This window comes from Callorhinus ursinus, unplaced genomic scaffold, assembly GCF_003265705.2.
Source record: "Callorhinus ursinus isolate GAN/ISIS: 27379988/994484 unplaced genomic scaffold, GSC_fseal_2.0 scaffold3, whole genome shotgun sequence".
Lineage (NCBI taxonomy): Eukaryota > Metazoa > Chordata > Mammalia > Carnivora > Otariidae > Callorhinus > Callorhinus ursinus.
Window position 1 is genome coordinate 27,561,879 of NW_027397065.1, and position 26,350 is coordinate 27,588,228.

Here is a 26,350-nt window from a genome sequence, read left to right on the forward strand (position 1 = left end):
CTCTCTCTCTCTCTCTCTCTCTCTCTCTCTCTCTCTCTCTCTCTCTCATGCAAGCATTCCTGGAGCATTGTAAGCAGAGGTCAGCACCCCAGCAGCTGACCAAGGCTGGCTGCCCTCACCAGCGGGACCAGCAGATTACAACCAGAAACGGATTCAAGTCACTCCCCGTTGTTGAGGATGTTATGGAGTCAGTGCCAACATTACTGCCAAACAGTCAATGATTCCTGTGGCTGGAGGGACCCTCTAGAAGGGGTCAGCTCACAAGTCCAAGCCAAGGAGAGAGGCCCCTTTTTTCTGACACCCAGGATGACACCGGGCCCTTTCACGGTTTTTCCTGCCCCTGAAACGCCTAGTGAACAACAGGCTGAATCTGACCCCACGGTGACCTCCAGACTGTGTTGAGGCTCTTGGGCAATGAGAGATATGGCACTCAAGGGGCCCCTGAAGAGTTTTATTAGCTCTGCTTTCAGGTGAGGAGGAGCAACCAATCAAAAAAGAATGTCAACTTTGCCCCCCCAAGACGTTAAAGCAAAACCAGTGTTTAAGAGAAAAATTACTGTGACAAGAAACTCTCCTGTACACCAAAGACCTGTTGTGAGAAATGCAAACGAACTGTATTCAGATCTGTGGATATTATAGAAAAGGTCAGTCCTACAACTGTTGCCCATGATCAATTGACCTGAGATTTAGGGTCCACAAGTATGAACCACACACACCCCCTTGCCTTACAAATTCTCTTACATGTATCCCAATTGAAAATACATCCAAAAACTAAAAATAATTACCCTACAGTCTACTGCAACTACCCGACCTGCAGGGAAACTGGGATTGGGGGGGACAGAGGGTGGACTAAATCACCAAATCTAGAAAGAAGGCCAGAAAGAAGGTAAGAAATGATGAGCAGACACTGAGAACAAGGAAAGAAAATTTGGTAAAGGATATGACTGGCCAGAAACTTACTTCCCCAGGGACAAAACTATGTCCCATAATGCTCAAATAGGATGGCTCCAACTATGCAGGGGCCACAGAGCACCCTCCACTCTTTCCTTCGGCCACAAGTTTTCTAAGGAGTACACAAAGAGTGGATACAACCAGGCAAAGACACTCCCACCTGAATTTCATGGATACTCTGGGTTCATCTAATGCACTCACTGACTGCGCCAATACCATGCAAGTCAGGCCAGACCTCCTCTCCCTAGTCAGCATTCTAGCCCCCTTCATCCCAAACCTGGGCTTCATTTTTAAAACAAAGGCAACCAAAACAACACACTTCAGGTGATGGTGGGTTACAGCTGCCACATAGAAATAAACGACATGAAGGACCAGAGGAAGACTCTCTGCAAGATAAACACCTTTAAGTGTTGGATTTTTAAGTGACCTTACGAGGTAAGTCACAGGCTTCTCCTTCAATAGGGTGAGCCATGGAGTGGGATCCTAGGTCCTATTTTCGATATGGAACCTCTCCCTGCTTGTAAAATCAGCAAAAAAAAAAAATCACTTAGGTCTTCCTGCCTCTTCCCCTGACCTGTTTTCAAGTTACGCCCTCCCCCTCTTAGCATCTCCCCAGCTTCTACATCCAGGGGAAGCCACCGGGATTAGGAAATGCCTCTACCTCATTCACCAACACTCACAAGGCTACTCCAAACCCGGGGCAGGGACAGCGCAGCAGCAGACACAGGGCACCAGGCAGGGCCGACTGCATTCCCTGCTGGATACCAGCCACAGACCTACTCGGGTTTCCCCCAGTCCACACCCCCCTCTCTTCCCCATCTCCAACCCTCTCCCCCCCAAAGCGAGGGCTCCAGCCTTTCATTTTCCCTTCACGGTTGGTAATCTGACATCACCTCTATCTGCCTTCCGGCTGTTTTTACGCTGGTCTCCTTTTCTTCCCCTTTCCTCTCTTCAGCCATACTCAAGCAGCACAGACTATTTATTCTACTTTTGCCCACAAAATAGCTCAGTGATGGTGCCAGGAGGAAAACCCACAGCCACCAAGCCTCCTGTCTTTCGAACATCTAGTTTCGTAGGTTTCCCATCGCCACTTTTCAGGTATTCAAAGCGGGGGGGGGGGGGGGGGCAGGGGAGGGGGGATGTGCCCGAGGCATCCCTAGTCATCAAAAACGGTGGAAAGGGGCATCTTACCGCTCACATATTTGCATACCGTTTGATGTAGCTTTAATTTCAAAGCTAGTCTCCAACACTCAAGTGGATATGTTACTGTGAGAGCCAGGAATTGCAAATGCGCTTGCCTCAAAGACTCAGGAGTCCAGTCCCGGGCAGGAAATAAAGTTCTAAGCGGCTTTGATGTGCTTCCTCCCCACTTCCCTCCCCAGCGCGGGTCATTCATCTCCGCCGACGAGAGACCACCGTGCCCGAACTTAACCAAACGCATCGCACGTGGGAGCCAAGTGGCAGACTTCATAATCCACTGAGCTCCCCAGCCCCACCAAATTAGTTACCATCGGCTGCGGCTCAGCTTGGGATCCCCGACTGCTACGAAAAGGAATGTTGAACATAAACTGGGGGAACCGGGGCGGGAAGGGACGGGGTACCCAGATTCGCGGAGAGCCGAACGCCTTGGCGCCGTGGTGAGAGCTCGTTTCTTTTTGAAACCCCTCATCTCAGACTTAAATATCAAAAGCCAGTTCAGGTCATTTCCTGAGTAACACTACAAGTTAAAACAAGATCTAAAAAAAAAAAATCTATTAATCTTTAATTGCGCTGCCTCCAGCCTGGGAGCACGAGGGGGGTTGGGTGTAGGGCTGGGGGAGACTGGTAGAGTTGTCGAAAATCAAATGCCTAAGAAGCCAGAGCTCCCGAACTCAGCTGTTCCTTACCTCGCTCAGCTCCGCCGAGGAGTCGTTTCCGTATTTCATGGCAACTCCAGAATTCATGACTGCACTTTTCAGAGCCGAGCTCCTCCTTCTCCGGGTCTCGGAGCTTCTGACTTGGGCTTACCAGGTTCGAGATCCACCGCTTGGTCCCTTCTGGCACATTTTAGTCTAGACAGCCATTTTCACCCAAGACCGTGGGGAAGCCCCAAGGAAGGATGCAAGCTCTCCTGGAAGGCACAGAGCCGGTTCGCGTTTCACGGACGAGCCATTGCTGCAGGAGGCTCGGTGGCGTGGCGCGCTCGCAGCTGCTGCAGCGGCCGAGCCGGCGCGGGGACCCGCCCGCCCGCGCCCACCGCCCGGTCCCGGGGCACTGCCACCCTGGGCGACGCCTCGCCGCTCCTACGGGGCCTCGCCGCTCCCCACTACCCGTCTGCAGGCCACCTCCCAGAAGGATCCGGCACCCCAGAAGGCTTCGGCGAGCTCCCGAAGAAACCAGGGCGGCGGGGCGAGGGAGACCCGCGCCTCGGGCTCCGGGGAAGGAGAGAGCGAGCTAGAGAGAGCCGGAGCGGGGCGGCACTTCACGCCGAAGTTTCCCTTTTGAATCGTCTGGAGTTGTAAGTGGTTTCTGATTGAACACAGCTGTCTAGCTGCGCGGTGCGCGGAGGAGGCGGGGCCAGAAAGAGAAAGGGTGGGGGGAGAAGGGAGGAGGCCAAGCAGAGGGGACCGTGCAGGGAGAGCAGGCATCCTTCCAGCTCTCTGCGATAGTAATTACAGCACCAAGTCCAGAAGGAAGAGAAGAAACAGGAAAAGCCACCTGAGTAATGGTGCAGAAAAAAAAAATTTTTTTAATTCCTCCTAGAAGCCACTTTCCATGATTTAATAAGGTCAAGACCAATCTGAACAATGTACATCAGGCAGCGCTGCGCACTTCCCATGGTACATTAAGATTTTACAAGAGTGTGGGGCGGTCATTTTCCCTGAACGGTTTAAAGTCAACAGCGAGGGTGTAAATTCACTGTCAAACTCCCTCTCTGTCGCTGGGGCAGATTACATTTTCTGCCCGTCCATAATAAAGATGAAGATGCCCCATCCCTTGAAAGATATAAAATAGGCTTCAATCTCCCATCCTACCCAACCCCAGACCATCCTTTTAAGTATTACATTTCCTATCCTCCCCAACCCCCATACCTTCCTTAAAAATCTTACTGCTCATCTGAGCAGAGCTGGCTTTATATTTCTGGGGTTTGTAGTATGAATCAGAAAAGATTCAACGGACTGTTCTACCCAGTGGACTCCTGGAATCAGAGCTCCCCTCAGCTTTGAGTTTCCTCAGGGTAAAAGCATCCCTGTCTAGGGAGGTGGGAGAGGAGGGATTTTCTCTCCATAAAGCTTAAAGTCCCACTGAACTTGAAATACACCGAAAAATATTCTGATCCTTAGAACAGGTCTGCAGCATTGCTTAGGAGGCCTCATCAGTCTCTTTATCTACACAATGGGAACAAAATGTCTCCATCCCCAGTGATGGACTTGGCATTTCCTTGAACCTTCTATGAAAAAGCCATTGTATTGTTAATTTTCAAGGTCTTTTTTTTTAATCAAATAGGATGTTTATTTTGCTCTTTTTTTTTTAAGATTTTATTTATTTGACAGAGAGAGAGACAGCAAGAGAGGGAACACAAGCAGGGGTAGTGGGAGAGGGAGAAGCAGGCTTCCGGCTGAGCAGGGAGCCCAATACGGGGCTCGATCCCAGGACCCTGGGATCATGACCTGAGCGGAAGGCAGACACCCAACGACTGAGCCACCCAGGTGCTCCCCTATTTTGCTCTTTAAGAAGGAGCAAAGAGCTTGACCATTTGCATTTATCTTCTTGCCCGGCTGCCTTCCTGCTGAGTTCATTCATTGCCTGATGGAGGCACTACTGGGACAAAGAAGAGTTTGCTGCTTTGGGGAGCCCTGGGTCCAAAGTTCTGGGGGACTGCCAGACTAGAGCACATTTGGGAGAAACTCTGCTGCATGGGGAGGGGTTAGGAAGCCACATCTATTTTTCTTATTTACTCATTAAAACCTACTGAGAACTGGGGCACCTGGCTGACTCAGTTGGTGAAGCATGCAACTCTTGATCTCGGGGTTGTGAGTTCGAACCCCACGTTGGGTGTAGAGATTACTTAAAAATAAAATCTTTAGGGGAACCTGGGTGGCTCAGTCAGTTGAGCGTCTGACTTGATTTTGGCTCAATTTGTGGTCTTGGGGTCATGGGATGGAGCTCCAAGTCAGGTTCCACACTCAACAGGGAATCTGCTGGAGATTCTCTCTCTCCCTCTGCTCCCCCCACCCAGGGCTGACCCCCCCTCTCACCCATGTGTGGCACTCTCATGCTCTCGCTCTCTCTCAAATAAGTCAATCTTTAAAAATAAAAATTAAAAAATAAAATCTTTAAAAATCATTTACAAAACACCTATTGAGAACTGAGTGGGTGCTTTAAGATGCAGATGGTGGTGAATATAAAAATATAAAGGAGACTCAAGCACTAACCCTGCCCTAAGGTGTTTATAGTCTCATAAAACATAAAGAAGATGACAGTTCTAGATAGTAAATGAAACTTACCATGAAAGCAATACAAATAAAGATCTATTGCAGTTCAGAGGAGGAAATGGGATTTGGGCTGGGCTGAACTGGAGGAGAACTGTGAAGGAATCTTTGGACAGGCAGCCCGGGAGTTGATCTCTGAGGAATGGCTGAGTACAGCACAGACGGCGAGTGAGACGAAGTACCCCAAGCAGGGGGACCACTGTGAGGTAAAGTACAGATGGAAGCCGGGATCTGCCAGGCATGTGTTGAGAATGGCAGGTGTTCCATTTTGGAGTGGAACCTGGATTAGGTAAGTGAGTCCAAGCCAGATCATAGACAGTTTTGAGTGACAAGCTAAAGAAATGGGACTTCTGATAGGCAATGGGGAGCCACTAAAGGTTTCTGAGCACAGAAATAATAGGATCAGAGCTGTGCTTTGAGACATTTCAATGGTTCTGTACCACACTCATGAGTGACTCACATGAATTCGAATAGACTATGGTGAGTGTGATGCTGGTGTTTAAAGAAACATATTTTTCATACTAGATGGCCCCTAAAAGCAAGCAGATGACTTCATCTGGTGTTCAACCAAAAGAAAGTGATCTGTTCCAAGACTGGAGGAAAAACTGGCAGTGTTGAACTTCTTAAGAAGCAGTATGACTGCAGATTCTACTTTATGGACAATATAAGGCATTTTCAAGAGTAATGTTGACTATATGGAATTTTTTTCTTAAACAGTGACTTTATTTTTTTTAAGATTTTTTATTTATTTATTTGAGAGAGAGAGCATAACTGGGGAGGAAGGTCAGAGAGAGAGGGAGAAGCAGACTCCCCACTGAGCAGGGAGCCTGATGCGGGGCTGAATCCCAGGACCCAGACACCATGGCCTGAGCCGAAGGCAGACGCCTAACCACCTGAGCCACCCAGTTGCCCCAAACAGTGACTTTAATACTTAACCACTGCAGAAGCTGCACTCCACGACAGTCAGGCAACAGTGAAGGTAGTAAGTTGAAGGTGGGAACTGAACATGCTGATTGGACTATCCCAGTAGTCTAGCAAAAGGCTACAAAGGCCTGAATTAAGTTGGGGCAGTGCAAATGGAGGGGAGGGGACAGATGTAAGAGATTCTATGGAAGAGAGTAGACAGAAAGTGGTAGAAAAAGGAGAACTTAAATATGACTTGTAGATCTAGAATGTGGCTGAATGGGGTTACCAGGCAATGTCCTCAACAAAAATAGGAATTCCAAAAAAGGAATAGGTTACAGAGGAAACTATGTTTGAGATATCCTAAGTCTGAGGTGGCAACTGGGTATTCAAGGGGAGGCATTCAGCAGGAAGCTTGACATGGAGCTACACAGCTACATCAAGGCTGAGATGGAGATGAAGACTTGGGGTGACCCCTATTAGAACAATCAATAAAACCATGAAATCAGTTAAGGTTGCCAGGGAAGAGAGGACAGAGAAAAGAGATCCGAGGACATTATCTTAAATAAGAGGGTCTTTTCATCCAGGGAAAGAATAAAAGAGGAAATGGTGGGGAAAGCCGGTTAGAGAAATAGAAAGATAACCAGAGGAACTCTGAGTATGGGAGTCGAAGGGAGATGTTGTCAAGACAGAAGAGGCAGCATCTGTATTATAAGCGACAGAGGGGGCAGAAGCCTGAAAACTGGTAAAAGAGCATTTAAAGACATGAATGTCCTTCAAAGAGAAATGTCTACAAAGCTAAGGAGACAGAATGCAGATTACCACAGGGAACGGGGAAGAACTGGGGGCAGTAACCATGCACAACTCTTGCCATAAATTTGATGGTGTCAGGAAATTGGGAGATGGGAGAGTTTCTTAGAGCAGGTAAGCAGCACTGACTAGGGGGCAGGAGGGGCAGATTTGTAGTCTGCGGCTAAAGGAAACCCTGGAGAGAGAGAGAGAGAAGGGGGATGGAGCCAAGTTCCTGAAAAAGGAGGGAGGGAAAGGGCCAAGGACCCAAACCATGCGATTCGCTTTGGATAGGCTTGGGGAGGCAGAGGGTTCTGATGTTTCTTCGCCATTCTTCTTCAGCAGGAAAAGTTGCAAGAGCTGGAGAATTTACAGACTAGTAGGGAGAAGACTTCAGGCATACATACCAACTAACAGCACTTATTTCAAGAGTCATCCAAATTCCTCTTTGTGATTGTGGAGGGGTAATGAAGACTAATAATAGCTTATAATTAAATTTTACCTTAAGGAAGGGAAGACCATAGAGTTGTCTGTCAATGCAAGAATAGAGCAGCTGTGATCCCAACCTCTAAAATTGTCCCAGCATGGGTGAAAGGCTGCTGGGACACACCAAAACCCAGCAGTATGTAGAGAACAGTTTCATGCAATGAAGGGGAGTCCAAATTTGTTTCCTTCTAATCTAAGGCTCCATGAAAGTCTAGAATTTAAATATTTTGTGATTTTTCTTAACCTCTTAGTCTAGTCAGAAATCAGACTGGGAATCTCTACTCTCAAGAAAGCTAAGACAGTGCTATACCCAAGACTACAGCTGGGTCAACATCCTAAGTACCTGGGGAGTGCAAAGAACACCTCAGCATGTCATGTCAACACACCAGAGGGAAATAAAGCCCCAAGTGCATTTCCAGCGTCCTAAGAAAAAGGCCTCAAGATTAGCACTCACCGTAGTTTACCAAGTATACAACTGTGAATGCCTGCAAATCCTTCCATATTGTGGCTGCCTCAACACGATCCCTCTCAAAGAGCTTCTCCAAGCTCTGCTTCAACAGAGAGTAGCTCCTCTCAAGAGGTGCGAGCAGGAGGTGGCAGAGGTGTTTATCAGGATCAGAGAGCAGGTCTGGGAGGAGGAGGAAAACCTGCTTTCCAACTGGGCGATACCCTGAGTTCCCTTCCTTCCTGGGCCTTGTCTGCCCTGGAGGCTAATCTCTTCCCATCTGATCTCTGGGCAAAGAGGCAGCAGCAGGCCTGGGAAAGTTTCCGGGAAAGCAGAGGTGGCCGTGTGCATGAGCGGACGTGTCTGGGTGCGGGTTGCACGCTCTAGCCACCCCAGCACTGCCTTTCTGCTGGCGGGGGCAGTCTGGCCCCTCTATGTATGGCTGTTGACCTCGTGAATTTCTACACAGTCAGGATAATATTCTGGGTCTTGTCTATACCCTCTTCTGGTAATGAACATCAGATTAATCAAAGCAATCTTGGGTAAAAGTCTTGAACCTCCACCATTCAGGAAACGGACTGAAATTTTGGGACTGGCTGACCTATGCCCTCTGTCTCTCCCCACTAGGGTGTTCAAACCCCCCCCGGCCCCCCCACCCCCCCCGCGCTGTGCTAAGTCAGGCTTGTCCTCCTCCGGGCCACACAAGGACCCAAACTCCAAAACTGTCCCCTTGCCCCTTGAGTCTCTTAACCTAAACACAATGTTGATACCTCAGATTTTAAGAAGAAAGCAGTCTAGTTAAGCTAATTCACACAAAGGTGAAAAATACTCATAATCTTCTCAACCAAGCCCAAAGCATTTGCATTGTAGAAAGAGAATGCTTTTAAATAATGCTCAATTGGTGGGATTTCCTGAAGAAGTAAGTGACTTTTCAGGGGAGAGGGAGATTCTGAACCTGTGGGGATGCAGGAAGTCCCAAACCCCTAATTCCTTAAGGGTCATAAAAGTCAGGGAGCCCTCAAAGTATACACTCAAAAGAATTTCCTGCCCTAAATCTGTAAGCCTACCCCACTGTCCCACCCCCATGAGTCCAAAAATGCTCTCCCTAACCCAACTCCTGTGGCCCTCTGCTCAATCACCAAGCCAGCTCTTCTCTCAGGTGCTGGGCCAGGCCAGAGTCCCAGGCTGGGAGCCTCCAGACAGCCTCGGTGGCCTGCCCCATCACAGACATCATTTGCTCCAGGCACCACAGCATAAAGAATTCAGAAAGCATTGCACTGAATGATCTTTGTCTTGGTCTCTGTGTCTTCAGAGAACAACATTAAAAAACTGGAAGAAATCCTAAAATCACCTCGTTCATCCCAGCATCCCATTTATAGAGATGAGGATATGCAGGGTCAGCAAGTTTGTGGTGTTTATTCAAAGAAAGAAAAGCATCCACTGTGTACCAGAAACGGTGCTATGCCTTGGGATTCAGCAGTGTATGGGACAGAAAAAGTCCTTGCTTTCACAGAGCTAGTGTGCTTGGTGGCAAATGATTAATAAATAAAGAAGATAGTTACAGCTTGTGATGGGTGTTACCAAGGAATTAAACAGGCACCATGATGAGGGAGAGCAGGCCCATTAAGTGAAGCAGTCAGAGACAGCCTCAATGAGGAGAGGACATTTCTGCAGGAAGGTCAAAAAGGAGCCAACTAGGTAGAAAGTGGGGGAAGAAGACCAAGCAGCGGGAGCAGCAAGTGCAAAAATTCAGGGGCGAGAAAGGACTTCACCCTTCCAATAAATTTCAATACACTTCAAGTTTTTTATTTAATTTAACTTTAAATTTCCATAAAAAGGTAGACAAGTATGATGGAACCTGATGAAAAGGATGATGGGGGAGCCAGACAACGCAGGGTATGTGAGGTTCACAGATTTCATCCTGTGTACATGGAGAGGTTACAGCAAGACTTCAAGCAGGGCAGAGACATGATCCAATTTACATTTTTAAGAGGTAAATCTATTCCTATACAAATTTTACTCATAGGTAACCTAAAAAATAGACAAAAGTTCCTCCTTTATAGAAGTACTCCTGCAAATAAATGAAGAATTGATAGATGTGGAATATTCCTATTTTATAACCTCTAATGAATTAATAGATTAAGATATAAAGCACAACGTCTACTGACATCACAAAAAGACACACCACCATGTGTGGAAGAATACAATACCACCCATGAGGCCATCTTAGCTTAGGAACACATTAAATTAACCACAGGGGTGCAATCAGCAAAATCCAGACTATAACTCTACATAGCAAACAATGTGGGTTCTTCAAATAAATTACAAGGGGGGAGAAAAGCAAGTGAGTGGGTGAAATATTAATGGAAGGAGAATCTTATAGACATTTCAATCAATTGTAATGTGTGGTCCTTATTGGGATCTTGAGTTAAACAACCTGACTCAAAAAAGTGTATATTTATGAGACATTCAGAAATATACTTTTCAGATATTTGATGATATTAAAAATTATTAGTTTTTAGATGTGTTAATGGTCTTAGGGTTATACTTAAAAAGAGTCTTTGTCTTTTATAGCTATAGATTGAAATATTTAGGGGCAAAATGACACAATGTCTGGGATTTGTGTCAAAATAGTAGAGGAAGGGCACCTGGGGGGCTTAGTGGCACATATGACTCTTGATCTCGGGGTTGTGAGTTCAAGCCCCAAGTTGGGTGAGGAGCCTACTTAAAAAAAAGTACAGGAGTGCCTGGATGGCTCAGTCAGTTGGGCATCCGACTCTTGGTTTCGGCTCAGGTCATGATCTCATGGGTCGTAAGATGGAGTCCTGCTTTGTGCTCCACACTCAGTGGGGAGTCCGCTTGGGAATCTCTCTCTCTCCTCTCCCTCTGCCCCTCTCCCCGCACCCACTCTCTCTCTCTTGCTCTCCCCCTTTCATAAATAAATCTTTTTTAAAAAGGAGACGAGGAAATAGATGGGGTTTTCAGTGAAACAGACTGGCATGTCCTTTGATTTTGGAGATTACCGGTGACCTTGAAAGAAGCAATTTCATTAAATGGTGGAGAGGGATAGAAGCTAGATTTGTGTGGACTGAATACTGACTAGGAAGGAAAACGCTGAGAGAGCACAGGGAGATAACTTTTGAGAAGGATAGTGCCCCAAAGCCTCACTTCTACTGAACTATCAGATGAGATCTTGAACCAAAATCCTAACTTCTACTTCTGAGCGTTTCTCCCTGCACTACGCCCCTTCAGTCAAGTTATCCTGGAATCCCTTCTTGGCTGGGATTCAAAACTCTGAGTTGTTACCATGGTGGAGCCCTCCCTACACTAGTAACCAAAGTCTGTTCCATCACGCTGGGTCTTCACCTTATTGTTTATGAAATCAGCCACATTGCTTCTATGACTTACTGCTGTGAAATAGATGGAATGCAGTAGATAATTTGGTTAGTCTGTGTTTAAAATTTGCTAAGAAAAGAAATACTTGAAAACTGTTTCCAGATTAAATCTCACACATAGAACAAGCAAAAAAATCCAGCCTTCTCCAATGGCAAATGTAACTGAAGCAAAGCAAGCACCCCTGTGGTGTTTGTCTGTCTCCTTAATTGCATTCATGGGCTGCCTCCCTCCCAGCCTAGGTATTCTAACAAACTAAATCATTTGGCATCAACATCCCTGACTTTATTAGTGGGGAATTCCTAGCTGAGATTCACACACATCACTCATGTGATGCTTCAAAAACCTCTTCGCTGTCTGATAAGATATTTTGGAGCGCAATAAATATCTGTGTCATCCTGTCTTAAATATTCAAAGTATCTTTCTAAACCTTCACTCATTTGTTCTCCAAAAGTTTTAAACTATATCAAATTCTCTAGAGAAAGAAAAAATAATCAGTGGAGATTAGGGATTTGGAAATCCAAGGGAGTTTAAAAAAAAAAAAAGGTTTTAAATCCTCCCAGGAGAGCTTGCATATGGTCAGTCTCCTGGAGAAGAAAAAGAAAAAAATATATTAAATAGATGCATAAAAATAGATGTAGTAAAATTTGGAGAACATGCTTAAATTAAATGAATTCCAAATGCCTGCCACTGTTATTTGTGGGGCTCTTTGAGAGGCTAAAACAGCATCATTCCATGACTCTCTTTTAGCTAGAATATGTTACAGGAGCTGCCCAGGAGTAGAGAAATAATTAATCTAATATGCCTCATAGGCCTAATGACAAAGAAGTAGTTTGCTTGGCATCATCCCAAGCTGATGGGTGAAGAAGGAAGTTCTCAGGCACGCCGGGCAAAGTCATCCCCGACTGAGTCCACAGGTGCCAGCGGATGGGCTGCCATGGTAGAGATTTCCCCTATGGACAAGCCAAGGCATGAGGAGCAGGGTCCTGCCTATCTCTCCCAGTCATCCTCAGTTGTTCAGCATGATTGCCTCATGAGCTCAGACTCTCCCCTCCAAGCAAATGTGGGGTGATCGGCCTCTCTGGCCATGACCCTTACTGGTGCTCCAGTTAATGGTTTCTCATGTGACTACCAGATACTCTCATCAAGTCTTGCCATCACCATAAAGCACGTCTAAAACTGAGCTTGTCATGTTCCCCCAAAAGCCAGCTTTAATTTCAGTTTGCATATTTTTGTAAATGGAATCAGAGTTTCCAGTCTAGAAACACTGAGGTCATTTTCAGCCCCCTCCTCCCTCATCTCCTCTTCCAGTCATTTAGGCCTTTCTCACCACTTTTACTGCTAGCAGCGTCTTCCAGGCCTTGTCTCTTTATATTTTGATAACTATAACTTAGCAATATGACTCAACTCCAAATCAGTCTGCATACTCTGGCCCAGCTATTTTTCTCTAAACTACAGCTTTCGATCATGTCATTGCGCAAGTAAATCTTTATTTAGATATTTTTATAAGCTTTATTGAGATATAATTCACACAACATAAAATACATTTTTTAAAAAAAGATTTACTTATTTATTTGAGAGAGAGAGTGCACGTGAGTGGGGGGAGGGGCAGAGGGAGAGAATCTTCAAGCAGACTCCCTGCTGAGCTTGGAGCCAGACATGGAGCTCGATCTCAGGATCCTGAGATCATGACCTGAGCTGAAACCAAGAGTCAGACGCTTAACCAATTGAGCCACCCAGGCACCCCAAAATGCACTTTTTAACGTGTACAATTCAATGGTTTTCAGTATATTCACAGAGTTGCACAACCATTACCATCTATTGGCTGTGTCAGTATTAGAAAGTAGAAATAATTCTGGTCCAGTTGGTAAATAACCACTGCCCCAACTCAGAGAGTGCCCACTCCCTGACAAGTCGCTCCCCAGGTTACCCCATTCCTATCTCCAGAAACTTCCAGAACTTTTCACAGTTTAGCTACCAGAGGACTAACAGCTGGCACAATGAAGGACTCTAGAACCTTCCTCCATTACTGTGGCTACTCCCTGTTGTCAAGTATTCTGAATGTCACCCTTGGAGAAAAGACACGTGGTTTCTTAAATGAAGACAGAATCAAAGAATACATTTCTTTATTAAAGATACCCAGTTACATGGTTCAGTTAAATTATCCTCATACTCTTATAGAATTTCCTAGCATCATTTGAATCTGTATTCCCCAACTCCTTTACCACTCTCCAAATATGAAACTCTTTTAAGGTTCTACATTCTTGACAATGCCAATCCATCTTTCCTTTCCAGCTCAAGTTCCTTTCTTTTTTTTTTAATTTTTTTATTTGAGAGAGAGAGCGGGGGAGGGGGGGTGCAGAGGAAGAAGCAGAGTCCCTGCTGAGCAGCGAGCCCCACGTGGGACTTGACCCCAGGACCCCAAGATCATGACCTGAGCCAAAGGCAGAAGCTCTACCAACTGAGCCACCCAGATGCCCCTTTCTGTTCCTTTCTTTTTGCATCTCATACCCTTAGGAACTTTTTAGGATTTCATGTTCCCGAATTAATGAAAATATTTGACTTATTGTCCCAGTTATTAGGAACACGGCTATTTGAATGCACCATCAGCCTCTTCTTGGCCCTTCAGAGCCTGTTTCATGAAAGTCTATAGCACATGAGAAAGTGTGCACATGCGACTATCCAAACTAATGAAAGCTACTCTATTTTTCCCTCATATCCAAAATATTGTTTTGCCCCTTTCTTCATACAATTCATGTTTAACTCTCTTCATTTGATATTATTTTCAAACACCCTTACTGGCAACAAAGATAGAGAGAGAAATGTATCTCATGAGAAATAAAAGCTAACCCTAAGATGAAAACACCTGTTATTTGGGGGAATTTGGAAATTTGAAGAACGAGAAATAGATGACAATTCTGAACTAATTTCTTTTACTTTTCTTAAGGCAGGCACCTCCTCCAAAAGTGAACACATCTCTAGATTTTTGAGACAAAGTGACAGATTGATGTCTTTTCATATTCAGTCTTGCTTTCATTCAAGAAATATTTATCAACAACTATGTGTCAAGCATCTTGCTAAGTACTAGGGAAATAGTGGTGAATAAAAAGAGATACCAGCATTGCCTTCCATTGATCCTAGACTCACGTTGTGGTAGGAGGAAAGATGACCCCAATCTTTACAGCTCCTTGTCAACATGTCTTCATTTGTAACTTTGCAGTGCCCTCCCACTCTGATTTGGGACTTGTCCATGTGACTTACTTTGGCCACTAGAATAAGCCAGAAGTAATGGTGTACCTGTGCCACCTCAAGAGCCTTTCACATGTCCTCTTGCACATCTGCCACTGACACGAGAGTGTGCCTGAGCCAGCTTTCTGGAGGATGAGAGACATGTGAAGCCGTAGCCCCAGTCTTCGATCAGTAGTCAGCCAGCTCATCCCCAGATATATGGGTGAGCCCAGCCTCTACACCCAAGAACAGCAGTTGCCTTGCCAACCTGCAGCTGATTCCAAATACATGAGCCATAAACCCTTACTGCTGAGTGCCACTGAGATTTTTGTGGTGTTTTATTACACAGCATTATGTGGCAACAGAGTACTGATACATCACTTAATCATAAAAAAAAACACATAAAATTAGAAGTTGCAATGTGTGCTCTGAGGCCTGGAGTATAGAAACATGAGAGTACAGGAGAGCTAGATCTAGCCTAGGCGAGTGGAGAGCGGAGGTCAAAGAACACTTCTTCAAGGAAGGGATGTGTGGGCTAAGATCCAAAGGATGTGCAGAAGTGCACTAGGTGAAGAATGGGGAAAAGTGTTGTTTAGGTCCCTGGCACAGCATGTGCAAAGGAATACAAGCAGTGAGATAGTATAAGAAGGCTGGTGTAGCTGGAACATGGAGATAAAGGCGACAAGGCAAAGAAATGAGCTGGAATCATAGACAGTGAATCATAAACCTTACAGAACATGTGAAGGGTTTCAGACTCAATCCAAAGAACAGGGAGAACTACTGAATAGTTTCAAGATGGTAATAACAGTTGTTCTTCTCACAAGCTTACCTGGCTGTGCAGTGGACAGGGAGTTTCTCAATCACATATCTTGAAATTTGCCCATGAATTTCATAGGTTAGCTCTAAAACAAAGGTATCATCCATCCACTTATTTAATGAACATTTATTAAGAGGGTCCAATTGGGAATGAATATATGATTCAGAGATTCAACGAATGAATGAGCTGGTGCCAAGCAATCTGATAGGTACTGGAGAGACCCAAAGACAGAACTCCTGCTCTTAGTATACTCACAGTCTAGGAGGGAGATGAACACGAAAAAGAGACGTCCTTGCTAACCCAGAGGCATGTGAAAAATGTGATTTAAAAACGTAGAGAAGGAACATCAAAGCGGAGAGGACCACGTTACACACACAGGAAGAAAAATGGGCTTGAGGACATCACAGCTTCTGACATACGAGTTTCTGTCCTGTCTGACCCCAGTGGGTGAGTGGGGAGTCGGGCTGGAGACACAGGAGAAATAGAAGGCAAATAACAGTGAGAGACCCAGGGCACCTTCCTCTGTGGACGTGCATCTCCTAATCCAGAAGTTACAAGTCAGTATCAGCACTCGGCTATTTTCTTAGACTCCTGTTGTTTGGGGATGTTCTTTGTGCATCCTTTAGTGGAAATCCTAGTGTCTAAGAAGATACCTTAATTCAAAATAGATATTGCATATTCTCTCAAAGCTCTCGGAGAAGCCCCTTTAAGAACCTGCCGTTTTCTAGGCAAAACAGTAGAATAAAATCAAAAGATCATGGGGCTTCTTTGTGCCTTTAGTTGGCCTTTAAAAATGATACGATAGGCAAACAAAAGCCCATTTTCCCAATTACAATATGGTTAGACCTGGGAGGTGTTCGTAGTAAAAAGGGGCACCCGAGCACTATTAGCGCCGGCGGTCTCACTGAGAAGACTGTTGTGCTCAGCTCCGCACTGCAAGCAGCCCGAGCGCTGTTGAATGCATGCGTGACACGGACCAAGAAAGAGCCCCATCGGGACCCTGAACTCGCCGCATTTGGCTCCACTGGTCCAGAATGTTCATTTTGGCAAGTCCGTTTGAAGGTCCAGCAGGACTTTCTTAGCTCTCTTCCAAGGGTCTGGCTCATTCTGGCCTTTGACTATGGTGGCCAGAATGTTCATTTTGGCAAGTCCGTTTGAAGGTCCAGCAGGACTTTCTTAGCTCTCTTCCAAGGATCTGGCTCATTCTGGCCTTTGACTATGGTCTCTGATTCGCATATTCTATTTAATCTGCCAGTGAGTGTTGTTCTCCATCAAGCAGCAAGAAAGGATCTTTTAATGAAATATGTTATAAGCTCTCGTCAGTATTCATGTTCTCGGCAAACAAAGTTTGGTGATTTTTACTACTGGGTGAGGCTCTTTTAAGGTGAGGATTAGAAGATGTTAAATTGTAAATCCCATATTCAGTGCGGTGCTCTCATACATATAGCCTCATCCCTGCTAGGAAATCCCCAAATTCCTAACAGCCACTCAGTGAGATTTTCTTCAACAGCAGTTCCCAAAGTTCTGTCTCTTCTGTTGTTAGGGTTTGCATAGTCTTCAAATACTGAGCCCAGTTATTTCTCTAGTGAGTGCTCCACAACTTAGAGGTATAGCATCCAGAGAGGTCAAATGCTCTTCATTTGACCTTTTTTTAAAAAATGACAGCAAAAGATTGGGATGAATGGATTATTTCTCCTTGCAAAGTACCCAGACGCTGCTGGACACAAAGTAGACTCTCAAGAGATGTTTCTTCTAATAAGTAGGAGAATCTATTTCACATTAATCACATTCACAATTGAAAGACTATAAGGATAGCTTGAGAATATTGCTTAAAATCCTTTGTATCACTCACTGAACTAAAGTAACAATAACAAATAATAAGAACAAGAGGAAAATAAATTTATAGGCCACATCTGCTAGCAAAGCCAACTGCCATCCCCCCCCTTTTTTTTTAGCTTTTATTTATTTATGTGACAGAGAGAGAGAGACAAGCAGGGGAACACAAGCAGGGGGAGTGGGAGAAGAAGAAGCAGGCTCCCCGCTGGGCAGAGAGGCTGATGCGATGCGGGACTCCATCCCAGGACCCTGGAATCATGACCTAGCCGAAGGCGGATGCTTAATGACTGAGCCACCCAGGCGCCCTCCAACTACCTATTCTTGACGGAAATGAATTCTCATAAGAGTCGAATATTCTCCTAGAGCTCATTTATATTTCTGTCATGATCCAGTAAGTTCTGAGAGTGAGAGAAACTACATTTCACATAGCCCACATGAGCCCTGGCACATCTAATCTGCAACCTCCACTTTTAATTTACATCTGAAAAATGAATGAATGAGCAACTACAGGGATATGAAAGGCAGGGTCACACAAACACAGTGCATAATTTTATTACACCTGCTGCCCACCTCCGAACAAATAAACTCCATTACATGTGCTGGCTTTGTATCCAAGAGGGTAAACCAAACTGCTCTCCCATCCTGGGGCAAACACACAAAATCTGTCAACACAGCATCAGACCAACCCACTGACTTGATCCTACAGATCTCTATTTCTAAAACCAAGTTTTCATTTTAATAACCTTCCTTTTTAATTTAAGCAAAGCAAAATGGAAACAGCACGGGAACGGATGCAAAAGTACAGTGAAAATGTCTTCTTGGACAAAGCTATTTTAATGAAAGCAACACTCTGCAGTCTCCCTGATTCCTCCTCGTGTTCAACCACCCAAATTAGATTCAATTCATTGGCTGTCTTCATCAGATTTCGCAAAGCGGGGGACCATCCAAAAGAAACAAAAGGTGAGCATTTTCCTTAAAGCAGCATGCTAGGTTTTGAACACAAACATTCACATTAAGTGAAGGAACTTGATTAAACCCACAATTCAAGATAATGATGAACTGAACGCTGGAACTCAGCTGCCTGACGCACTTTAGCATATGAATTAAATTTTCTGTTAGCTAACCCACTTTAAAAAAAAAGACTGTATTTAAACATCTTCCTTCAGGGAATTGGCCATATGTGGAATTAACAGACTCTTGGGTCCACATGGGGCTTGGCTTGCAATTTCTGGGTTTGCTGGGAAAGTGAGTTTATTGCATTATATTGAAATGGACACTGGGAGATTTATTTGAGCATATGACATTATAATAGCGATGTCTACTTAAACAGATGTGCCATCATTCAAATATATACAGGTGGACCAGCCATTGTTTCATGATTGATCATACCAAAAATGGATATATATGGCCAGATGCTAAAGAAGGCACTTCAAATAAGAGGCGAGTGCATGTGGTGATGATAGGGAAGAGCTGTCGTGATGTACAACATGGATCTTCCTAAGTACATTCACAACTCTGTAGCAAAATGTTTTCCATAAAAACTTCATTCCACAAATAGAATTAAAAAATGGAATCGTAGCATATGGCCATGTAAATTGTAAATGTAATCCACGTGTCTTCCACAATGCCAGTGTGGATGCGCTAATGAAGATGCAAATGAGGAAAGGTATACCATTAAGTTGGCTACCTCTAAATACCCAGATGTCCCAGAAATCCCAGAGCCATTCTGTGAATATCAAAAGAAAAAATATGACCAGGAGATAATTTCAGCTTTGATATTTGTAGTCTTACAGACTTCAGATCTTATATAGCTTCAGTATCACATGATACACTGGGAGACTTAAGTGCTTTATAAATCCTACGAGGACGAAAGGGAAGTAAATCAATTATAAAGAGGTGGAGGCCCGGTGATTTCCAATTATTGATACCACACTGTAGGGAGATGGCTCGAGATTGATCTGTGGAGGAAATCAGATATAAATGATGAAGTCTTGAAGAATTTTAGTTAGCTGGGGAGGAGTTACATTTTAGGGTACATTCATTTTTTAAAACACTGTATTACATAATCTACATACATTGGATGTTATTGCCATTTTGAGATGAAGACAACAAAAGCTCAAAGATGAAATAATTTCACAAAGTTACTAATTACCCAGACAGATATGTGAGCACAAGTATTTACAAGGTTGTCTTTCATGTATCACCTTCACAACTTTTGCCAGACCACGTGCCATCAGTGCTATATTCCATTTAATACTTTTCCCTAATTCATAGATTTATATTTTTAAGTATTTATTTAAAATAAAAAAAATGTAGGGGCACCTGGTTGGCCCAGTCAGCAGAGCATGCAACTCTTAATTTCAGGGTCGTGAGTTCAAGCTCCATCCTGGGCATGGAGCTTACTTAAAAATAATAATAATAAATAAATAAAATAAAATAATTTATAGGGCACCCAGCTGGCTCAGACAGTACAGCATGCAACTCCTGATCTCAGGGTTGTGAGTTCAAGCCCCATGTTGGGCATGGAGCTTACTTAAAAATAATAAAATAAAATAAAAATGTTATAATACTATTATTAGTAGAAAATAATTATCATTTGCCATAAGCAGAAGGCAACTACAAAAATAAATTCTAGCTGAAGAGTGTGACCCATCCAAAGCTCTGATCCTGGGGCCTGATTCTTCCTTGTAAGGAGGGCTTGCGAAGTTAGGGGGGTATTAAAGACCTTCGTGCACCAACTTTTCTCTTGATGTAAACAGGAGGACTGAAAGAGCACTAACGTGGGAATCCTATTTGTCTCCTGTGATATAGTTTTATTTGATGACTGGATGTGCCACATGTGGATATACCACCTAGAATGAATCACCCTACCTATCGACGGTGGCATGCTCGCCACAGTTTGGGGAACTATGCGCCATTGAATGACCTTTTTTTTCTTTTTAGCTGGAGCAAGGGAAGATAGAAGGGAATTGATTGGATCTGATCTTTTTCAAATCAAAATTCAACTTGAAAGAAACTAATCTCTGCTCCCATGTATGAGTCAAATTTTATATGTAACAAATCTGAGACCGAACTCAAAGTTAAACATAGGGCTAAATTCTTTGAAAATACTGATATTCAGGACGCCTGGGCGGCTCAGTTGGTGAAGCATCTGCCTTTGGCTCAAGTCATGATCCCAGTGTCCTGGAATCGAGTCCTGAGTCGGGCTCCCTGCTCAGCAGGGAGTCTGCTTCTCCCTTTGCCTCTGCTCCTCTCCCCACCCCACCCCCGTTCATGCTCACTCTCTTTCTCTCTCAAATAAATAAATAAAATCTTTTTAAAAAATGCTATTCAACAGGCTTCGAGCGTGCTGGATCTAGGAAGTATGGAGTATCCTTTGCCACGGTTCCTGGTTAAACTACTGCGGGACATCACGATGCAGATATCACCAGGCTCCTCTCTCATACAAAACTCAAGAAGACAATCTAGAAGTTCCTCGTACCTTGCCTACTCCTGGGCAAACCTGACTCAAAGAGTGGCCACGTGGGGCCCGAAAGTCATTTCTCAGCATAATTTTGTCTTGGCCTTCTCATTTCTTTTCTAAAAAGAACAGAATGGCAGCATGGCCATTAGCGTAGCAAGATTATCACCATAAAATACTAAAAAACCACCTCCACATGTCAAACAGAATAACCAAAAGACATTTCTACATCCCTGTTTTAAAAGTGTTTTGTTTCCTCATCTTCTGTAATTGGACTCACCAGCATATTTAACAAGGTATCTAAACTTCTACAAAAATACAAACAATATCTTAGCTTTCAGTATTTTTAGATGCATGTACTATGTCATCCCAGAAAAATCCACATTCATATGTATACCAAACTTAATATGTACTAACACACACACACACATGCACACACACACACAAGCTGTCTTAAAAAATGAATTTCTGTAGCAAATATGGCAATGGATCCTAAGTGAGAAATACATTGAAAATGAAAGAAATGCAAATTTAGAGTCATGTCAGGAAACAGATTTTCCAATGGTGATAAAATTGTACATGAGACAAGATTATTGAAGAAAATGCACCAGAGTTACTGCAAAAAAAGAAAAGAAAAGAAAAGAAAAAAGTCAATGTCCAGGAGGAACAGAGTACCAACTGGCAAAGAAGGCTGATAACCTACAAGCCCTCTGCTTGTTCCAAATATTTATATTTCTGGAGAAATACAGGTTTGTTTTAGAATTAGGAAAGCATATTGCTGACATCTTACATTTTCCACCAGTCGGTAGCCAGTTTAATTACTAACAGAGTTCCCTGACCAAACTATTGCTTCAAAAAAGGTAGTTCCCTCACAGATTACACCCTCTTCTTTGCAACCCAACTCTGGTCCCAAACACTGGCACATGGACATTGCTGAATGAAACCTCAGTGGGTAAATCAGTATATAGATGAGATCTTGCTCTTAAATATAATTTGGCCAGATTTTGGAAATGTGACAGGAGGTTGACTTGAATGTCAATCCTTTTGCCTTTCTCGGGAGTGTCAGTATAGCACTAATGATACTTTCTCAAAGATTTTTTAAAGATTTTTTATTTATTTATTTGAGAGAGAGAGAAAGAGAGTGAGCATGAGCTGGGGAGGGGCAGTGGGAGAGGGAAATCAGGCTCCCCACTGAGCAGGGAGTCAGATTTGGGACTCAATCGAGGACCCTGGGATCATGACATGAGCTGAAGGCAGACTCTTAACCAACTGACCCACTCAGGCGCCCTAATACTTTCTCAAATATTTTTAATGTAATATCCTATACTTCCATAATTGACACAATAATATAAACAGCTTTAGGAAATTCAGCTGCTCTAATTTTCCAAAGCTAAATTTTTATTTAAAAGAAAAAGCACAGGGGCACCTGACTGGCTCAGTCGGTAGAACATGCAACTCTTGATCTCTGGGTCATGAGTACAAGCCCCACGATGGGCGTAGAGCTTACTTAATAAACACACACACACACACACACACACACACACACACACACGGGCATGAAACAATATTGCATCACACACTCATGGTCCAGTCAGTGGTCATATTGCTGTTTTTGTGAAATATCCTCAGAACAACTGAAACTGCAAAATATAAAGGAAAGAAAATAAAAACAAGAAAGATAAACAATTCTCATTTCTACTGAAATCTGAAAATACAGAATTTCTATGTTTAATGTGAAGTCTAGGAACTAAACTAGAATATATCTTTTCATAGTTGAGTTTTAAAAAATCAATGTTTCTCTGTAAAATGAAGCAAATCCGAAATTTTTTTTCAAAAAACAATACGGAAAAGAATTATTCCTAGGGTCATATCATTTTAATAACTTCGACCCCAATTATCAAACCTTGGTTTTGGGAATCAGAAGCAACCAGCTCTTTACCAGGTTACTAATTGGAGGTATAACCTAAATCAGAGCGCAGCCTTCTGGGTGTGGGAGGAACTGTATCAGACAGGTGCAGAGGCCACATTAGGAAACTCAAGAAGGATGGTGATGTTTTGTAGTTAACACTTAGAATGTATAAAAATATCTTCTGAATTAGAAGCATCTCAGTTATTAGAAGACGGGGCCTTTTATTCCTGAACTTGACTCCAGAAAAGCAAATGCTCCATTTCTGTTAAATAAAAAAGCTTCCTAAAATGTAAAGCCCCAGGTTATGTATTAAAGAGCAGTGCTTCTCAAATTTTAATGTGCATATGAATCACCTGAGAACTTGTTAAAATGTACATTTTGATTCACAAGGTCTGGAGTGATGACCAAGATTTGCATTTCTAACGAAATCCCAGTTGAGGTGGAAGCTACTGATTTACCCACCACACTTGAGTGCAAGGATATAGAGAACATACAACTGTGGCTTCCCCAGCTTTACCCTCTAGTGGGGAAAACCTCTAAGTAAACAAGGAGCCATCGTAGTTTGACCTTAAATCACTCCTACCTACTGATTTTCATACAATGCTCGTAAATTTTTTATTATTTCTGCATTAAAACTTCTTTTCATGAATGTACTGAAACCACAACAGTGGACCTTAGAACAACCCTGGGGTTAGGGACACTGACCCTTGCACAGTCAAAAATATATGTATAACTTTTTTAAAAAGATTTTATTTGGTTATCTGAGTGAAAGAGCACAAGCAGGGGGCAGGGACAACCAACTGAGCCACCCAGATGCCCTTGTGTATAACTTTTGACTTCCCCAAAACTTTACTAATAGCCTAGTGTTGATGGAAAGTCCCACTGATAATACAAATAATCAACACATATTTGCATGTTATATGTATTACATACTGTATTTTTACAATAAAGTAAGCCAGAGAAAAGAAACTCTTAATAAAATCATGAGGAGGGGCGCCTGGGTGGCTCAGTCGTTAAGCGTCTGCCTTCGGCTCAGGTTGTGATCCCAGGGTCCTGGGATCGGGCCAGCATTGGGCTCCCTGCTCTGTGGGAAGCCTGCTTCTCCCTCTCCCACTCCCCCTGCTTGTGTTCCCTCTCTAGCTGTGTCTCTCTCTGTCAAATAAATAAATAAAATCTTTAAAAAAAAAGATTTAAAAAAAAGAAAATCATGAGGAAGAGAAAATACATTTGCAGTACTGTATTTGCCAAAAAGAATTTTAAAAATCTGTTTATAAGTGAATCCATGGAGTTCAAACTTCTGTTGTTCAAGGGTCAACTGTAAATAAAATGATCCCACAGGAAATGATACAAAAAAAAACAAATCTGTTGTGAACAGTTTCACTTAAAAAATCAAGGAAATCATTTATGAAAAAAATTGAAACTGTACATTACTAGTTTCCCAACTGAAGTAAATGAAAGTGCTTCTGCACATAAAGAGGAAGTCAACTCCTCCTATCTGATCCACTTATTCCATTAAAGTTTCTTGGATGAAGTCAACATTAGCCAGCAATGTTCATTTTATCCCAATTTATACCTCCTGTTTTAAGCAATCTGCTGAGTTAGAAGGTAGGGGTTTCCTATTCATTCAACAAGTATCTGTTGAGCACCAACAGTGTGGTAAGCACTGGGCTGGGTGCAGAGGACAGAGAGCGAATGAGTGGGAAGAGACAAACAATAAGCAAGTAAACAGTTAACTGGAAATAGCAAACATGCAGCACTGCCTTGGCAGAAAGGTGGGTGAGTCACTTTGGAAGCAGAGCCCCCAGCCCCAGTCGAGCCTTCAGATGACCCCAGCCCTTGCTGAAGTCTTCACTGCAAGCTCCTGAGAGACCCTGAGCCAGATCAACCCAGCCCTGCCACACTTGGATTCGTGATCCCCAGAAACTGTGTGAGACAATAAACACTTGTTGTTTTAAGCCACTAAGGTTTGGGGTGATTTGTTGTACAGCCATGGGTAACTACAACAGGAGAGACTGGGTGAGAGGCAGAACACGCCTATTTAAACACAGCCATCTGGTAAGGCCTCCTTGAGAAGGGAGACATTTAGGCTGCGACGGATAAAATGGAGTCAGTCCTGAGGAGAAGGTAGCGGTTGGTGGTAGCAGGATGAAGAACCGCATTCCAGAACAGGGGTACCACAGGAAGGTCCTGAGCTGTATATGGGGGCAGCATGGCCAGAGCTTATTCCTATGGGGAAGTGGGAAAGATGAAGTCACAGAGGCTGTCTTAGCCAAATCAGGCGGCGTCTCTTGTAAAGAGTTTAAATTACATTCTTAATGCATTGGGAATCCTTTGATGAGTCTTTAGCAGAAGACTAATGTGATCTGTTCTGTTTTAAAAACCTCAGTGGGGTTGCAGTATGGGGAAGGAATACTGATGCCTGGCCTGCTATCTACTCTTCAGTTATTCAGGAGCTCAATAAAGAATGATCAGGAATGGTTTGAAAGCATTAGGAATGAGGAAAAGATCTAATACTGTCACAATTACCGATGCAATTATTCTAGATTCAGGCCTGCTGTGGCCTCTGGGCTGCTGCAGGGGAGAGAACAACAGGGGTCTCTGCCCATTTCTGCAGGACCACAGGGCCTTTTCTTTTCTTTTCTTTTCTTTTTTTAAGCAGGCTCTGCACCCAGCGTGGGGCTTGAACTCATGACCCTGAGATCACCAGTCCCTACTGACTGAGCCAGCCAGATGCCCCCTCGCGGCCTCCTCTGAGGCAGTCTCTGAACCTCACTGAACCCAATTCCAAACGTAGAAGAGAGTTATCTATTTGCTAAGCCTAAAATGTTGACATAACAAGAACAAATTTACAGTACAAATATTTACTCTTTGGTATGGGTTTTTTTTTTTAAGAAAAGCAACTTAGTGTTTTATTATGTAGATAATGCTCCCTGTAGAAAAATACTCATTTATTACGCAGGTAATATGAATTGCAGAATAATTAAGAAATGCAAATGCACAAAAGAGAAAGAAACCTGAACATTACTGGTCACCCCAATTACTCCAAGATAAATACCATTTTCATGTTGGTAAGTATCTTCTCGTACCCTCATGCCTGTATGTAATATATACTGGTCACAACTAAGATTTTTTAGGTTTTTTTTCCTTCTCCTCTATAAAAGGCACTAATACTGATTTTAGGTAGTTTGGAAGATACAGAAAACATAAGGAAGAGAATAAATAGCACCAAGAACGCTACCCCTCTGTCTTTCTGTGAGTCTAAAGGCAGGGCCATCCATTCAAACCTGCAGTTGTCACTGAGTTGCCATTGCACAAATATGCATTTCCTTAATTTCAGCCTCCCTCCTCCCTCACTAGAAAAGGAAAATAAAAGTTGAGGACTGTTCATTACATAGAGGATTTTGGCACCATTTTTATACCTCCCACTGAGATAAGTAAATTGGGGAGAGTAGAAAAAAAGGTTTCTTCTTGCCACAAATCCTAACCAACAACTCCCCTCTGTAACTATAGGAGCAGTGCTTGAAGAAATGGATACACTTTTAGTAATTCATACAGTAACAGTGCTCAAACTGAATTCTCAACCTCAAAACAAAGCCTGTCTGGAGAAGTCTATTAAGTTCTGGTTGTCCTGGTTGTCTAAGTTTCTCTCAATATATCTCTA

General features: G+C 43.5%; 1 protein-coding gene and 1 long non-coding RNA gene across 5 annotated transcripts in view; one reads left to right on the forward strand and one right to left on the reverse strand.

Annotated features, from left to right (window-relative positions):
- MCC (MCC regulator of WNT signaling pathway) overlaps positions 1-26,350 on the reverse strand; it is a 387,205-nt gene that overhangs the window by 249,372 nt on the left and 111,483 nt on the right. Inside the window, exon 1 of one of the 4 annotated variants that reach the window (XM_025866894.2) lies at positions 2,838-3,423. The exons of the other annotated variants lie outside the window; for them this stretch is intronic. Within the exon in view, the coding sequence (XP_025722679.1) occupies positions 2,838-2,894 (57 nt within the window). The 5' untranslated portion in view covers positions 2,895-3,423. Of the gene's footprint in view, positions 1-2,837; positions 3,424-26,350 lie in introns of those variants that run through there. 4 annotated transcript variants of the gene reach the window in all.
- LOC141371828 (uncharacterized) lies at positions 3,329-22,300 on the forward strand. Its single transcript, XR_012377072.1, has 3 exons — positions 3,329-3,448; positions 18,082-18,280; positions 20,658-22,300. It is a non-coding gene; the product is annotated as an uncharacterized lncRNA (long non-coding RNA).